This window comes from Hibiscus syriacus, unplaced genomic scaffold, assembly GCF_006381635.1.
Source record: "Hibiscus syriacus cultivar Baekdansim isolate YM2019G1 unplaced genomic scaffold, ASM638163v2 tig00111086_pilon, whole genome shotgun sequence".
Lineage (NCBI taxonomy): Eukaryota > Viridiplantae > Streptophyta > Magnoliopsida > Malvales > Malvaceae > Hibiscus > Hibiscus syriacus.
The window spans coordinates 35,321-52,114 of record NW_024062977.1 but is presented as its reverse complement, the minus strand read 5'-3'; the positions used below and the strand labels follow the sequence as shown (position 1 = coordinate 52,114).

Here is a 16,794-nt window from a genome sequence, read left to right as displayed (position 1 = left end):
GGTAAAGATATAATTGTTAAGTACTAGGATAATATTTCTTTATGCATGCCTGCTTTCGGCAGTTTAACGTGCATTTGCATCATCGAAGCTTTTCATGCCGGTGATTATTACCTACGTAAAAAAAACTTTCTTTTAGGGTTTCCGTTGTTACTTTGTAGTTGTACTTTCTTGAATAGGCCCCTCAAAGTACAACTACGAAAAAAAAACAAGTCTTTAAATTTATACTACTTTTTATTCTGTTTATTCAGTAAAAAGATATTAGTTTTTTTCTTTTAGGGTTTATGGATTTCTTGGTATCTATATGGTATGATTGTATGATGTTTAAACTAAGTGGGTGATGGGAAGCATGTGCATCGGCATAGAGGTAGACCCTGAATTCCATACAAGTCTCTCCTTTTCATGAAAAAGATTGAGAGCTACGTGGGGGCGTTTGGCGTTCCTAAGCTTAACCATATTCTAAAATCATTTCATTTCAGCTTCCATACATTTTAATATAAGAAAATGCAACAAACAAGTTCAAATATATATTATAATATGAAAAAAAAAGATAAAAAAGATTATCGCATGCATGATATCAATATCTTGATCTGATAGAGATATGTGTGTGTGTATTTTTGCTATGACCCAGAACACACAAGGAACAGCCTTGCATTGCTCCACCACCCCCATCGTTTCTACTTTTATGGATGCCAGAGATGTGATCACTAACGCAGTACATCTTCGATTTGTTGTTTATTATAATAAAATATGGATTGTTTTAAAGGTTTCATCGTAACTCGACGGTCTCGTGAGAACATAATTCAAAATTCTTTCTCTAATCATTTATAATTGTTAAACTTTTACTATCATAAAAAATAATAATATGAGTTTATCTAAGTTCAAAACATAAAAGAGAGAATTGGTATATAGAATGGAAATCAATAGAGTTATGATCAAATATTGAGAAAGATAAATTATCTAAGTTTAAAACAATATATAAATTTATTAGGTATTTAATCTAAAAATTGGAGGGGGTAAAAGTCTAATTTTACTTAAATTTAAAGTTATATGGACCTAAAATGCTATTAGATCAAAAAATTTGAGAGCGGTAAGAGACAGAAATCCTTCCACTCTCTATGTACTTTCATTCATGGTTTTATTAAGATGAATTGATATTAATTTTAAAGATTGCACTCTTGCACGAACCAATCAACCTTGGTTAAGAAGGTAGTTGTTATCTTTAAAGATTTCGAGTTTGAGTATGTCGTCTACAACGTGTTTTGAGCTTTTATTGTCGATTGGTTTGAGAATCTTTCAAACAGATACTACCTTGTAATAACCTAAATTAATCAAATAATAATAAAAGAGTTCACTCCTTGGTGTTTAGAGACATGCTTGAGAATGAACAAACCTTACAAATTTATTGATGTCAAAAAATGATATTTTCAAATTGCATTCTTACAATTTGATCCAATGAATCCGTCGAAAAGTTTGTGGTGTGACCTGCTTGGTGAAAAAGATAAATTGAAAAACAACGAGGGTAAATAGATACAAAAGCTCCTAAGTAAATAGGTCAATTAGGGTTACTACTTTTGTATAAACTATATATAAAAAAACTAAGATTTTAAAGTTTGATATATTGTCATAAAACTCTATCATAATGTTTTATTAACTAGGGTAGAATATCTTTTTTCATACCATAATTTATATTATGTATTATATATTAATGCCAACCAACCAACCCTATGAATAATCTAAACCCAAAATTAAAGCTAATATTGCTAAAAATGTATGATTATAGTTTTGGTCACGCGTGATGAAAAGTTCAAGAAAAGAAAAACAGTTGGCGTATGAAAATTATGATCATAATGTGTGTGTGTTTTATATTTATTTTATAAAATATTTATTTTTTGGGTTATCTCTTCACAGGTCAAATAGATAGGGTCCGCTTAATCCGTGTTAAAACTTAGGACCAGCATCGGCAGCTGTTGGAAACTTCGACTGGACCATGAAAATCACGGTGAGAATTTATTTAATCGATAGGGAGAGGGTGGTCCAGCTGCGGCCCCTGTGAGTTCTAAATCATGTTAAGCCGAACCGAACCATGGTCCAAAGTTATGTAGATGTGAAACTGTGATGATGGCTCGAGCCTTCCTCACCCCCTCTGTGGACCAGCTGAAAAGCTGAACGCCCCAAAAGTTACGAGAATGTAAACAGATTCCATGAGGATTTCACATGGACTGCCAAACCCACATATATATATATATATATATATATATCATTTTCCCCTTATTTTTCAAACAATATTTATTGATTCCTTTTTGTCTTCCATAATGATGCTTTGACAAATTTCATTCTACTTTCCTTGATAGTTTTATGTTGCAGCACATGACATCTATTAACGATTTCAAAACTTTATTTATATATTCGATGGTGGATCGTTTGTGAATATATATTTTTATTTAAATTTTTTTTAATCGAGTTAAGTTATATAATTCGAATCAAATCAAAATTATTTAGGGTAAGGAACACAAATGATTTCCGATTATAGTGTACTGTTTTATTAAGTCGTTTGGCTATTAATAGTTAAAAATTGTAATTCGATTATAGAGTGTTGTTTTGTGGAATCCGTCGACTATTGAAATTTATAAAATGGTCATCCGACTATTCATTATGTTCCAAACTAGTCATTTTCCGTTAAAAACTTAACGGTATTCTGAGTTGAACGTTAACCTGCTGACTGTGATATGATAAAATATGATCTCAAAATCTCAAACGACTATCATATCTCAGCCATCATGTTAAAGTCCAGCTTAGACAACCGCCCTTTAACAGAAAAGGATGAGTTTGAAATATAATAAATTGTTGGGTGATCATTTTGTAACTTTTAATAGTCGAGTAACTTAACAAAGTAACGTTTTATTGTCAAGTAATTTTAAATAATCCAAGGGCTTAATAAAGTAGTACCATATAGCCAGGAGATCATTTGTGTACTTTATCCAATTTTTTATAATATTATGATACTAATTGATTCCAATTTAAGCGTATTTCTCTCGATGAAATTTTTAAACGTCTCTTTAGTCCTATGTAATATACTTATATTTTTTTCATATTCTTTTTTATGAGTTGATAAGATTTATTATGTTATTTAATATATTTATATTAAAGAAATTTCAAGGATAAAGTATTAAGGAAAGAATAGAGAAGTCCATGAATGATGGGTAGAAATTTTTATAAATTATCGTAGTCAAACAATCAAAATTTAAAATTGAAAAAATTAAATTATATAAATAAAATTTTATTGTTAAAAAAATTAAAGTTATGCATACATTCTACAATAAAGAGTTAAAAAAACATGTAATTCATATTCGATTAAATTATTTAGTTACATACTAAAACCACCTCATTTTATTGTTTGTAAAATGAGATTACAGAACATCCGGGGTAGAGTTACAATATTATGGGTGTCTTTGTAGGAACTCAGGGATAAGGATAGGTCGGGTTGGGTCGACTTTCCAGTCCATTCGATTTTTTTTTAAATTGACCCAATAGGGATGGATCGGATCGAAACCGTCGGTTCGGGTCCCATGCCCATCCATAGGAACTTGTTATAAAAAGCTCGCAAGGCGTGGATCCGAGCGGAGCGGAAGACCAGCTCGGGCGCCTAAAGCTCCACGGCCAGCTGCAGCCTGCAATGAGCATCAAAATTTTGTTAGGCAAACTTGTCACACAAAGCTAAAATTGTTAACGATGAGTGAATCCATTTACCACTTGAGCCGCAAAACGGCAACATCTTCTCTGCTGGCACAGAGAGCTAAAACACAAAAATGGAACAGTCAACATCGACTTCATAATGGCCGAATCAACCATAAAGTAAATAACTAGAGCATTCAAATGTCATTGTATTTGCAGGTTCAAAAAGTCAATTAACTACAACCTAGTTTACGAATCACATATAGTTGACAAAACCGTGTGGTTCAATCCGTATGAAACTGAAATGCTTATGTACCATATAGTACTGCTCCGATAAATGCATCCCCTGCACACGTTGTGTCGACAATTTCGGATGGTGGTATCTTCTCGGCTGTTCCCACAAATAACCTGCCAGTTACCGTCCCCATCCCATTTGAAGTCATTTGGTTTCGACCTACAGAAAGCAAAAATCTCAAATTAATAGAAAAATGCTCACTGTTCTTCAGAATCTTTCCTCTAGGAATTTAGCAACCTTGGTGAGACCTGTCCACAGACTAAACAGAAGTCCTAACGCCTGCACATAAGTTATAAAGTTCTATGCTTTGTATATTACCGATGAAATGCATGTTGGGATGCTCGTGCCATCGTCTTTCTCTGATTTAATGATTCCAATAAACTGTGAGCATCCATTTCTTCAGCATCAGAATCACCTACAGACATAGTAGGGAAAACCCGTGAAGAATTGTATTTTTTCTTCCGCTCCGATCATGTTTCGTAGTTCGGGTTCAAGCTGTATTCTCAACAACACGATTCATACAACTACACTCACCGTTTCCTTCTTTCTAGCATTATGCATCCATCTTCACCCAATGTCACAATAACCATTTTTTTTTTTGATAAAAAGGAAGGCCTCCTTAAGAACCTCATTCATAACCGTCAAGCAACAAAGACTCAACGGACATTAGAAGGAGGAAAAGAGTGCCTTAGAAATTTTATTGCATAAGAACCAAGTACAATACGATCACACTACCACCAAAAAACGATGGTATCCCACTCAACGCAGTGCAAAACAACACTACCTACATGTATATGTTTATACCCTACACAAAAACTACCTCCTAGGTTACTCAACCAAATACAAACAAATATCATTCCCAAATGTTCCCGATATGAGTGATAGAAAACAACAACCCAAATAATTCCCCATCATTTAACCTATCCCTTGTTTGATAAATTCATCCGCTTCACAATTAGCTACTCTCACCACATGACGAACAATGACAAATCTTAATTTTGGCAACCTCATAAGCATGGAAATAAGCGCGGTCAGAACAGACGGAGCTTCTGTCCATGCCTGTCTCATTGGAAGTTCATGACCCGTGCCAATAGATAAATGAGTAACTTAAACAAACTCCACCCACAATGGCTAAAGGAAGCATGTAGGGATGCAGTATCAACTTACCTGTGGAAATTTTGCAGAGCATACAGCATAAGTAGCAAAATCTAGAAGGTCATCTAAACCTTCCCTTTTCCTTTCGGCCTCGACTAATATCGGTATATTCTTGGAAGATCATCTAGAAGATCAATTATGCGGGTAGATGCTCAAATCAAACAAGGTTATAGTTGGGCGGCTTGGAATAAAATGTTAAGGTTTCAAGGTTTAGACTTTGTTTAATATAAAGTATGAAGATGAGAAAATATAAAAGGTTGGGGAAGCATGGGATTTAATGTCTGAAGCAATCTCCTTAAATAATTTATTTTATTTATATAATAAAAAAAATAAAAATATTTAAGATAAAAAGGTAAAATTTGATTTAAAAGTACTAAAATTTTATATTAAACAAGGTTAGTGGATTGAATTTGCGGTATGAATGAATTAAATTGGATCAAATTCATTCCATAATAGACTTTTGCATTATTTGATATGGATTAATAGATCTCGAATACAACGACCAAACAAATATATATATTGTGTGTTAATCTGGATTAGTATCTAAATTTTATTTTTTATTAGTATCAATCCTTAAATTTTTTATTTTTTATTTAATCTTTGAACTTTATTTTAATCCACATTAACCCCTAGACTTCGCAACTTTTTCTATTTTAGTTTGATGATTTGTCCCTATGATATTCGCCATCTCATAAAAAGGACTACAAATAGCCAAAAATCCAAGTTCAAAGACCAATATAGGATGACAAATTTAGGGACCAAGTTAAAAAATGTCAAATTTAAGGATTAAAAATTAGTTTATCCCTATGGATAAAATAAAATATCGGGGATTGACCGGTCAAAGGATACATTTAAAGCTTATTTAAGAACTAAAAGTAATTTTTGAATGGGACGTGCATTTGACTATTGTTTCGTTTCCTTAAAATATCTTTAGCAAGTTACAACCCTCTGTAATCGGCAAATTTGCTACACAGGTCCTTACAATATAACATAATGTATTTTAATTTGTATAGTTTAAAATAAAATAAAAGTTATTTCGTAGAAGAAACAGTAAAATGATTATTTTTTTGTAATAATTTAAAATATAAGAACCAAAATACACTTCGTGATATGATACGGGGACATGTAGAGTAATTTTTCCCTTTCTAACCCCTTCTTCCTAAATCATCCATTGCACATGTATCAACTGTGTTTTTTTTCTCCCCTTCATCTCTAAATTATAACCTTAAGAAAAGTTCATGGAAAAAAAAGGGAAATTATAGCCAGAAAGAAGAAGGAAAACAATATGTACTAGTAATTAACGTAAATGAATATGAAAGAATGAGTGGAAATAAGAGATCAGTGACGAGCGAAGACAAAAGGTTGATTTACTGAGAGGATGAAGAAGAAGGAGGAGGTGGAGGTGGCGAAGAAGACTCGAATTTGTAGTGTTTATCAACGGCAACGGAGACATCCCATGTGCAACTGAGACCTTTGGGGATAACAACAAGATCTCCGGCACCGAACTCCACAAACTCCGATGAACCTTTGGGGTATGCCTTCACTTTCCCTTTCAGCAAAAAACAAGTCTCCTCTGCATCGAACTTCAACTGGTACTTCCCAGGTGAGCAACCCCATCTGTGAAATCATAACACATTCAAATATCAATCAAGAATAAGAAGAAGAAGAGAGAGAGAGAGAGAGAGAGAGAGAGAGAGAGAGAGAGAGAGAGAGAGAGAGAGAGAGCCTGAAGGATTTAAGCTTACTTGGGCCAACACTTGATGTTAAGCTCTGAGAGCTTAGACTCCGAAGGATTTTTTTCCACAACAATTCTCAGGTTATTTCCAGCCATGGAAAACAAATTTACTCTTAATTTTTTTTTACTATGAATGAAATTAGAGACGTGTTCTAGATTTAAGCTTTGAGATGATCCATGGGGGCATACATAGGGAAACAGGCAAAGGAAAACAGAGAGTTTTTGGTTTAGGGCAAGTAGAGAAGAAAAAAATATTGGTTTCAAGGGGAAGAAAATGGAAAAAGGCAGTGGCAGGAGATTAGGGTAAATTACAAATTTCATCACTAAATTTTATTTTATCTTTTATTTTGTTCACTAAACTTTAAAAATTTCAACTTTACACTAAACTTAATTGTTTGGGTTTTTTATCATTGAACTTTATTATCTTCATATTTTGATAACTCCGACCTTAAGAATGATGTGGTTTTTAAAAAATAAAATTTTCACCAAAATAATATTGTTTTGTATCTATATATAATTGTCCATTTTAATATCATTTTAAAAAATTTCACGTTGTAAATGACAACTTGAAACGTGGCATCAGACAATTCGATGGAAAAATCACTGTTTGACCAGAGGGTATCATATTCTTGAAGATACAGACACAGCTTTGACTGCATTCTCCTCGGTTTTTATTAGCTAAAATAGAAAGACTATGCTTAATTAATTTTTTAATTTAAGAAAATTAATATATTTAATGAAAAACTCATACGATATTGAATGATTGCTGCATAAGAAATTGTTTTATTGTTAATATTTAAGTTATTAATTTTATAAATTTTAATTAAAAAACAATGTGTTAATTTAAAATTTTAAAAATAATCTTTGATCAGTCACAACTTTATTTTATTTGACGTTGGATCCATCTCTGACGTGTTCTATTTGTTATCCTCTTCAACCGACTGCCGATGTCGCATGTGCAATACCACCGCCACATGCTCATATTATTCTAACAAAACTGCCCGTCGATGTATCCTCTTTTGACATGTATATTATAACTGTGTGATTTTTATTTATAAGAAAAATTATACACTGCATATATATAACGTAACCCACTATTAAAACGATGTACCGAAATATATTATTATTGCTCCTAATATGTATTAAAATTGGGTCTCTTATATAAGAAACAAAACAATCAACCATTAAGATAAACGAGTTATTTAGTTAAACCTCATCACATTTGTATTTAACTTATATAATAATATCACCACAAAATCAATATTTTTTCGATGATTATAATATTCAAATATGTGATACTTTAAATTAATTACTGAAATCTTAGTCACTCAACTTAATACTTACTACTTAAATAACGTGTCACCATCTATGGGGATAAAAAGTTAGAAATCATTCTTGCTTAGAGATCATTCTGGCTCCTAATATGTATTAAACTTGGGTCTCTCACATGAGAAACAAATCACTCAACCATTAAGATAAGGTAATCAACTAATCATTTAGTTAAATTTCATCACATTTGTATTTAACTTGTATAACAGTATCACCACAAAATCAATAATTTTTCGATGATTATAAGAATCAAATATATAACACTTTAAATTAATCACTGAAAGGTTAGTAAAATTAAAAAATAATTTTAATTTTCACTTTATTTCAAAATAAAAAATAATTTATATATTTTCACTTTATTTCAAAATAAAAAATAATTTATATATTTTTATACAAATTATATGAAATAATTATAAAAAATATATTTATAATATTATAAAAATATTTATTTAATTTTAAAATAAAATTAATTATTAACTTGAAATAATATTATTTTTAAACTATCTATTTAATTTATATAATTTTAAATTTAGGGTAAATTATACGTTTAATATCCAACTATCACTTTGATTCTGTACAATATTATTTAAAATTAAATAGATAATTTTAAAAATTATATTATTTGAAATAATTAATTAATATTATTTCAAATAAATAAATAATATGATTTTAAAAATTAAATAAATATTTAAAAATAATTTCATAATATTATAAATATACTTATTATAATAATTTAATATAAATTTTATAAATATATAAACAATTATTTAATTATTTTTTATTTTCAAATAAAATGAAGAACTATTATTTAATTTAATAATGATGTAAGTATTAAGTCATGTATAATAAAAATAGATTTGTATTATAGTTGAATGACTTAGCTTTCGATCATTAATTTAAAGTGTCACTTATTTAAATTTTATTACTATAAAAAACTATTGATTTTGTGACGATACTATTATATAAGTTAAATACACAATGTGGTGAAATTAACTTAAATTACTAGTTTAACTCAATAGTTGAGTGCTACGCATTTCATATAAGAGGCCTAAGTTCAATTCATGACGGAGAAATAGAAAGGTGATATGGAAATTAAAAAAAATAAAAAATTGACATGTCATGCCACATTAGCATTGTCGTTAATGGTTTTGAGAAAAAAAATAAAGTTTACATACTAAAACGAAATAAAATGATAGTGTAGGTACTAAAAGTATAATTTATCTTTTAATATTTACTTAACAAGGGCAATTTAATTAGTAGTGTGTTGCGCTATGCGACGTGTGTTGTAGACTCATCCTATTTATAATATATAATGTAGGAAAATTCTATGGCGCACGTCGTATACCATAATATACCACTTAGGCATGTAAATGAATCGAACGAACACGAACGATATATGTCCATGTTCGTTCGTTTAACTTTAACCGAACAAATGAACGAACTCAAAATTTCTTGTGTGTATTCGTTCATTAAGGAATGTAGTTTGTTCGTTCATTTAAATGATAAACGAATACAAATGAGAGAACATAAACGAACGAATGTAAACAAACATAAATGAACGTAAACAAACCTGCACAAACATAACAAATGAACATAATTGAACATAATAAATGGACTTAAATAAAAATAATAACGGCATAAAATTTATTATTCATTAATATAACCTACAACTTTAAAGTTAAAATTATTTAGATTTTAAATGGGTATGGTTTATATTTAGTGCCCATCAAACTGGGTAAGGATGGGCCTCATATTTTACACTTATTTTTTTGCCGATGACCTTTTCTTATTTGGAAGGCTAATGAAAAGCAAGCCAGTATTTTCAAAGAGGTCTTGGACCGCTTTTGCCTTGCTTCGGGTGCCAAGGTGAATTACGAGAAGTCGAGTATCTCATTTCTCTGAAAGCGAGCTCGAACGTTGGACGGAGAGTTGGCTAAATTCTGAATATGAGTGCTACCTCGGACTTAAGGAATTATCTTGGAGTGCCTCTAATACACGGTCGTATTGCTAAGGGAACCTATCGTGAAATTGTGGATAACTCATCTGAGGTTTAACGGGTGGAAGGTCAAACACTTAACTATCACAGGGAGAGTCACGCTTCTGAAGTCAATAACTTCTGCATTACCAACGTATACGATGATGACCTCAAGACTTCATGTGGTGTGCAAAAAATCCGATATCCGATCCAAAAATTCAGATATTTGATTTTTTTTTAATTTTCGGATAATTTAAATCGGATAATCGGATCAGATACGGATCGCATAAAATCTATTTTCGGATTATCCAAAATCCCCAAAAATTGGGCCTTTAAATTTATATATATTTAGCTCAATAAATAAATCACTAACTCATTAAAGCTTTAACTCAATAAAAATTAGAGTATTTAATTATTTATTGTGTGTAGTAATTATATATATATATATAATATATATAGAAGTATCGAATATATAACATTAAAACACAAAATTTTAAAATTTTAAATTATTTTTTGTCAAATTAAATTTTATATTAGGATTCAGATATCTAGATATTCTGATCCGAAAAATCGGATATCCGACATATTCAATCTTTTCGAATAACATACAAATCACTATTTTAGGTGTCCGAAATTTTCGGATCGAATCAGATCCAATATCCAATTTTACACACCCCTACCTGTCAACATTTACAAGGATCTTGATAAAGCGAATCACAGATTTCTGTGGGGTGGTAATGATGAAAAGCGAACCCCGCACTTGGTGTCTTGGGATATTGTCTGTAGACCGTCGGGCGACAGTGGCTTTGGTAACCGTCAGATGAGATCTCATAGTTATGTTCTCCTTCAAAAAACTACTTGGAGATTATGCACCAACCGGATTGTTTGTGGGTTAAAGCGCTTAAAACCATTTACGGTGTAGATGGTGACCCTATATCTTATGCGCTCAATCAAAACGGTAATCTGACTTCCTGGTCGCATACTTGGGAGAGCTTGATCTATAGTTTCAAAGGTTTAGCCGGTGAGATGATGAAGCGCATTGGCAATGGCGAGGAAACGCTGTTCTGGAGGGCTAACTGGTTGGGGCGGTCTCTCGTTCATTTCCCAGATGTCTAAACATCCCTTGTGAATGATTCTGTGAAAGTATCTGAGTTCATTCTTGTTGATGGTAAATGGGATTTAGAGCGTGTGTTCGCTCAACTTCCCATGGAGGTGGCTAACGGAGCCATGGGCTATCCCCTACCTAGGTTTTCATACATGTAAGACCCCTATATCTGGAGCTATTCTCCCAATGGAGAGTTTAGCACGTGGGCAGCTTATCTAGCACTCCTCGCAACTGAGCATGGTGAGGTTGGTACGTCTTTCTCATGGATTTGGAAACTGCATATTCCTAAAAAATGGCAATTCTTTGTGTGGCTCGTCTGGAGAAACGTCTCCTCACAAACTCACGAAGAGCTTCTTGGAACCAAGCTACTTCTCCTGAGCGCCTAACGTGTGGCTGTGCTGTGGAGGTTTTGAATCACTTTTTGAGGGATTGTTCCATGGCTCGAAAGATCTAGAACCGCTGTTTTCGACATTCACCCCCGCACGGTTTCTTCTCGCAAAATATGGAAATATGGTTGGCCGAGAATCTAAACGCTGCTAAGTGCTTAGATGAGTTCATCACTGGTTTCGCGGCTATTATATGGAAACTCTGGACTTCTCGATGTAGAAGGATTTTTGAACCCAATGGAAACCTCCATGATGATCTCGGTCTCTGGCAAAGCATTGTGACTGCGGCGAAGGATGTGCTGCTGGTGTATAGGAAAATGCCTAATGCATCCAATCGTCAGTTTTTAGTGGCATGGAAGGCTCCAACGGATGGTGCAATAAAGTTGAACATCGACGGCGCAAGTCAAGGGAACCTAGGTATACCAGGAGCAGGTGGAATTTTTCGAAATGCAGCAGGAGAATGGGTATTGGGGTTCTCCGCTCTCTTAGGGGTCTGCTCCAGTATTGCAGCCGAGCTTCAGGCTTTTCGGTTGGGTCTGGCTATCGCCTGGGAGCATGGTTAACAAACCATAGATTGCGAGGTGGATGCTCGGATGGCCCTTTTGCTCATCGAGTCTGGTATTCTATCCAAGATGGGCTGTAGTCTTGACGAGGAGCTTCTTATTTGCGATTACCTGCCGACTGAAGTGATTCCTTTCCTTAGTGCGGATTGTGTGGGAATCTCATTCCTAAGAGGTCACAAGGTTACCCAACCCTCCTTTATATACCCCTTTGTAATGAAAAAAGGTAAACGTATTGACTCGAAAGTAATAGTGTTCAATTATTATGTTTTCAAGTTTCTATTACTAAAAATTAAAAATAACAATTAAATCTAATAATTGGTTAAATGGTTTTTTTGGGAGGTGTAATTCATAATATAATAGCGTTGTCTCCTAAATCCGATTCATCAAATCAAATTAGATATGAATAGTTAATTCAAAAAAAATAATATTTTATTAATAAGTTGATTTAAGTAGTAAGTAAATTCATATTACTTTGGTATGTCTCGAGTTTGAATCATTGTGTATGTAAAAATTCTCATTGAAAGATTAATCTATCAAATCAGGTGTGCGATCAAAGTCAATCCGAATTAATAAAGATGAAACATATTTCCTAACCAGTTGACTCCGTGATATAAATTTAAAAGCTCAACCTTAATTTATTTTATTTGTAACACCTAATTGTAATTTCATTATCTTAATAAATAATAATTCGTCTTAAGAAAAAAAGGGTCAGGGGTAACAAAACCTCGTCAGGGATAAGATTCCACTGGGAAACAAACATCAGGAATTCCAGTACAAATCGATTTGATTTATAGTATATCTGAATACACAGAATTATTAGATAGTTTTGTCCGGCCCCTCTCTCAACCTCAAATTATTAAACAAATCATTCAATCCCTCCTATTGAGATTTCTATCTGCTACAGTCTCTCATTCATCAATGGCGACTCAAGGCCAAGTCATCACTTGCAAAGGTACTCTATTTGTTTATTTATGCGTTTGCTAGCTGTTATGAAATCCTATTAATTTTAATGCGGTTACGGTTTTGATTTTGAAGCGGCGGTGGCTTATGAACCGAACAAGCCACTGGTAATTGAGGATGTCCAGGTGGCTCCGCCGCAGGCTGGTGAGGTTCGGATCAAGATTCTCTTCACTGCACTCTGCCACACTGATGCATACACTTGGAGCGGAAAGGTTTTTTTTCCTTTCCTTTTTTGTTTTGTATATGTTTTCTATTTCCGTTTTTATTTGTATATTTCAAAATGAATTGGATTGCATCTTACATGTTTCCATTTGGGTTTGAAAAATGTATAAGCTCCAATCGCTTTATCTCGAAGAAGGAACTGTTTGAGATGATTGAAAAGAAATGAATTATTTTAGCTTTTTTGCTCTTCTACCCAATCAAACACTATCTATATCCCTAGGATTATGAGTTTCTCTTCAAAATGCCATGTAAACTGGATTGTTAGGAATGAAGAACATGTGGAGATTCCAAGCTAAATGGGAGTATCTTGCTGACTTTGTATTCTTGCTTTAAAATAGGAAATATATATATAATGTTGTTGATTTCAATACTTTTTTGGTAACTTGAAATTGAAGTGAGATACTAGTGATAAGAATATAATTTTATTTTCGTATATCCTCTTGCAGTGACAGTGATGAGGCCTAGCCTTTTCTGGTTCAATATTTTCTTTTGATATTTTCTTATCATCTGTTTAATTATGATGACTAATATGTTTGATTTAACCTTTTCAGGATCCTGAGGGTCTATTCCCATGCATTCTTGGACATGAGGCTGCTGGGTACGCCATTTACCATTAGTTCTTACTGTTTCTGAGCCTCTTGATTGCTATGAGCTTAAAATTTTTATTGAACTTTTGAGTGCAGGATTGTAGAAAGTGTTGGTGAAAGTGTAACTGAAGTCCAACCAGGTGACCATGTCATCCCTTGTTACCAGGCGGAGTGTAGAGAATGCAAGTTCTGCAAATCCGGAAAGACAAACCTATGTGGCAAAGTTAGGACTGCCACTGGAGCCGGAGTCATGATGAATGATCGCCAGAGCCGCTTCTCAGTAAATGGGAAACCAATCTTCCACTTCATGGGGACCTCAACATTTAGCCAGTACACGGTTGTGCATGATGTTAGTGTTGCAAAGATTGATCCACAAGCTCCTTTGGACAAAGTATGCCTTCTTGGTTGTGGTGTTCCAACTGGTAAGCGCTTGTTTAACTTTCTCTTTATTACATACATATTTGGTTTGACAGTTCATATATATTTTGTTTTATGACTCTATATACTGCAGCTTTTGCACAAACTTAAATATTTTTTTGTGTTGGATAGGGCTTGGAGCAGTTTGGAACACAGCCAAAGTTGAACCAGGGGCTACTGTTGCTATTTTTGGCCTAGGGACTGTTGGTCTTGCGGTAAATGTCAAACATGCTTCTTACTCGTTTATTATGGACTTCTGTGCATGTTTGAGATGTCTTTCAAAATATTTGTTATCTTCATCATTGTTCTCTTTGAGGTGCTAGTCTGTTAGAAGTTAAACAGTTTACCTTTGAGTGTGATTCTGCAGGTTGCAGAAGGTGCGAAATCAGCTGGTGCTTCAAGAATAATTGGTGTGGATATTGATAGCAAGAAGTATGATATAGGTAAGTAATTTACAAATAATAATACTTAAAAAGAAGTCTATTTAGTCAATCTTAATATGGAATATTCAGTAAATATTCTGTATAGTGTGAGTAATGGAAATAGTTGCTACAAAATGAGTGCTTACTGCTTTGCCTATCCATCTTTGTGATAAATCTAAATCATGCATTACTTACAGTCTTCTACTTCTAGATGCTGATTTCTTTTTTCTTGTTGAATGTACAACTTGCAGCAAAGAATTTTGGAGTTACAGAGTTTGTGAATCCAAAGGACTATGATAAACCAATTCAGCAGGTCCTTGTTGATCTCACAGATGGTGGTGTTGATTACAGTTTTGAGTGCATCGGAAATGTCTCTGTCATGAGAGCTGCTTTGGAATGTTGTCACAAGGTATATGTGATGACTGAATTTGATGAGCACTAATAACTGTAAATGGATTGTGGAGTGCCACTTCTAATGAACCCGAGAAACTTCCAGGGCTGGGGAACATCGGTTATCATAGGTGTTGCGGCATCAGGTCAAGAGATATCTACTCGACCTTTCCAATTGGTGACTGGCCGTGTCTGGAAAGGGACTGCTTTTGGTGGATTCAAGAGTCGTTCACAAGTGCCTTGGCTTGTGGACAAGTACATGAAGAAGGTAAATGCAATTTATATGCAATTCTATCTCTACACCTATCGAGTGAGCAGGACTTTATCATGTTCTCCTTCCCATTGCAGGAAATCAAGATTGATGAGTACATCACCCACAATTTGACTCTCGGAGATATTAACAAGGCATTTGATCTGCTGCATGAAGGGGGTTGCCTCCGATGTGTGCTTAAGTTGCACGAATGAGACTACACGTGTGAGCTAAAGGGGTGATCTGTGAAGAACTTCTGGAACCGGGGTTTGTACTTTTGCCCGCCATCTTATGAGTATAAACTATAATGTGCTTGTATGAAGCCTAGTATTTTAAGCTTGTGAAAAATGTTTGCTTTATCATGTCAAAAGAGAACCTGTATGGAGGTGTTTGCATGATTAAAATAATTGAGCTCCATATCATCTGAATTATGGAGTTGATGGGTATCGGACATTGATCCGTTCCTATAAGTTTGTTTTTTGTTTTTTCAACACTGAGGATGGGTTATGTGAAGGAGGTAGTCGAGTTTGAGATCTAATCGAGTTTAGAGTAAAATCGTACAACTCATTTTAACCTGTCTCATCCCATTGTTATCTCTAAATCTACTTTTCCAATGAGCTTATCAAAACTTGGGGAGGAAGAAAGTCTAAATTATGAGTTGATTCCATAAGATGCTCTTAAACTATGATTTTCATTTTAATTTTATATTTAAACTTCAAATATTCTATATCAGTCTTCAAACTATAATTTCATTTGAAATTGATCCTTAAACTCTAAAATATTTTATATTAATCTTCAATCTACAATATTATTCCATTTTGATCCTTTCATTAACATATTATCAACTCTATTGAATTTTTAAGGTCTTGAGAATTAAGCTCATGATTTGTTTTCGAAGGTATTAAGCAATGAACCCGTGGCCTAAAAAATTTAATTTGTTTTTGAAGATTTGAGAGTTTTTCTTTTAAAAGGTGACGAGCTTAATTTTTTCATTTTAAAAAATAAATTTTTTTAACCAACAGAATTAACAAGTTAACATAAGGATCAAAATGGAATAATGTCAATAGTTTGATGATTGATATAGTACGTTTTAAAGTTTAGGGATTAATTTAAAATATGACCACAATTTGAGGATCTATATAAAATATTTAAAAATTGAAGGATCAAATTAAAGTATTAATCATAATCTGGGGACATTCCATGCAAAATTATCTCATAGATTATGAAAGCATTACAAAGTATCACCAAACATGTTCGTATCTTATTTTTGTATCACGCTATTTTAAAAGAATAATTATATGTTTAAGGGTCGCTTTTAGTAGACTTAATTT

General features: G+C 33.1%; 2 protein-coding genes across 2 annotated transcripts; one reads left to right on the top strand and one right to left on the bottom strand.

Annotated features, from left to right (window-relative positions):
* Positions 1 to 6,439: 6,439 nt before the first annotated feature.
* LOC120152158 lies at positions 6,440 to 6,968 on the bottom strand. The gene is made up of 2 exons (XM_039164435.1): positions 6,868 to 6,968; positions 6,440 to 6,739 (listed from the first exon to the last, which is right to left on the bottom strand). Exons 1-2 carry the CDS (start codon positions 6,951 to 6,953, stop codon positions 6,490 to 6,492), a joined length of 336 nt encoding a protein of 111 aa, XP_039020366.1. The 5' UTR covers positions 6,954 to 6,968; the 3' UTR covers positions 6,440 to 6,489.
* Positions 6,969 to 12,946: 5,978 nt separating this feature from the next.
* On the top strand, positions 12,947 to 15,954 carry LOC120152149 (alcohol dehydrogenase class-3-like). The gene is made up of 11 exons (XM_039164426.1): positions 12,947 to 12,986; positions 13,040 to 13,043; positions 13,120 to 13,167; positions 13,251 to 13,387; positions 13,949 to 13,995; positions 14,081 to 14,406; positions 14,534 to 14,616; positions 14,769 to 14,844; positions 15,075 to 15,232; positions 15,320 to 15,481; positions 15,562 to 15,954. The coding sequence occupies exons 3-11, from the start codon at positions 13,134 to 13,136 to the stop codon at positions 15,676 to 15,678; spliced, it is 1,140 nt and encodes a 379-aa protein (XP_039020357.1). The 5' UTR covers positions 12,947 to 12,986; positions 13,040 to 13,043; positions 13,120 to 13,133; the 3' UTR covers positions 15,679 to 15,954.
* Positions 15,955 to 16,794: the final 840 nt, after the last annotated feature.

What these genes read in the sequence shown, in the direction of transcription:
- LOC120152158 (XM_039164435.1), bottom strand. Translation starts at nt 6,953, where the DNA reads ATGGCTGGAAATAACCTGAGAATTGTTGTGGAAAAAAATCCTTCGGAG. An exon ending in AACATCAAGTGTTGGCCCAA is followed by an intron (nt 6,740 to 6,867) that starts GTAAGCTTAAAT and finishes ATGATTTCACAG; the next exon opens with ATGGGGTTGCTCACCTGGGA.
- LOC120152149 (XM_039164426.1), top strand. Translation starts at nt 13,134, where the DNA reads ATGGCGACTCAAGGCCAAGTCATCACTTGCAAAG. An exon ending in CTTGGACATGAGGCTGCTGG is followed by an intron (nt 13,996 to 14,080) that starts GTACGCCATTTA and finishes TTTTGAGTGCAG; the next exon opens with GATTGTAGAAAGTGTTGGTG. An exon ending in TAGCAAGAAGTATGATATAG is followed by an intron (nt 14,845 to 15,074) that starts GTAAGTAATTTA and finishes TACAACTTGCAG; the next exon opens with CAAAGAATTTTGGAGTTACA.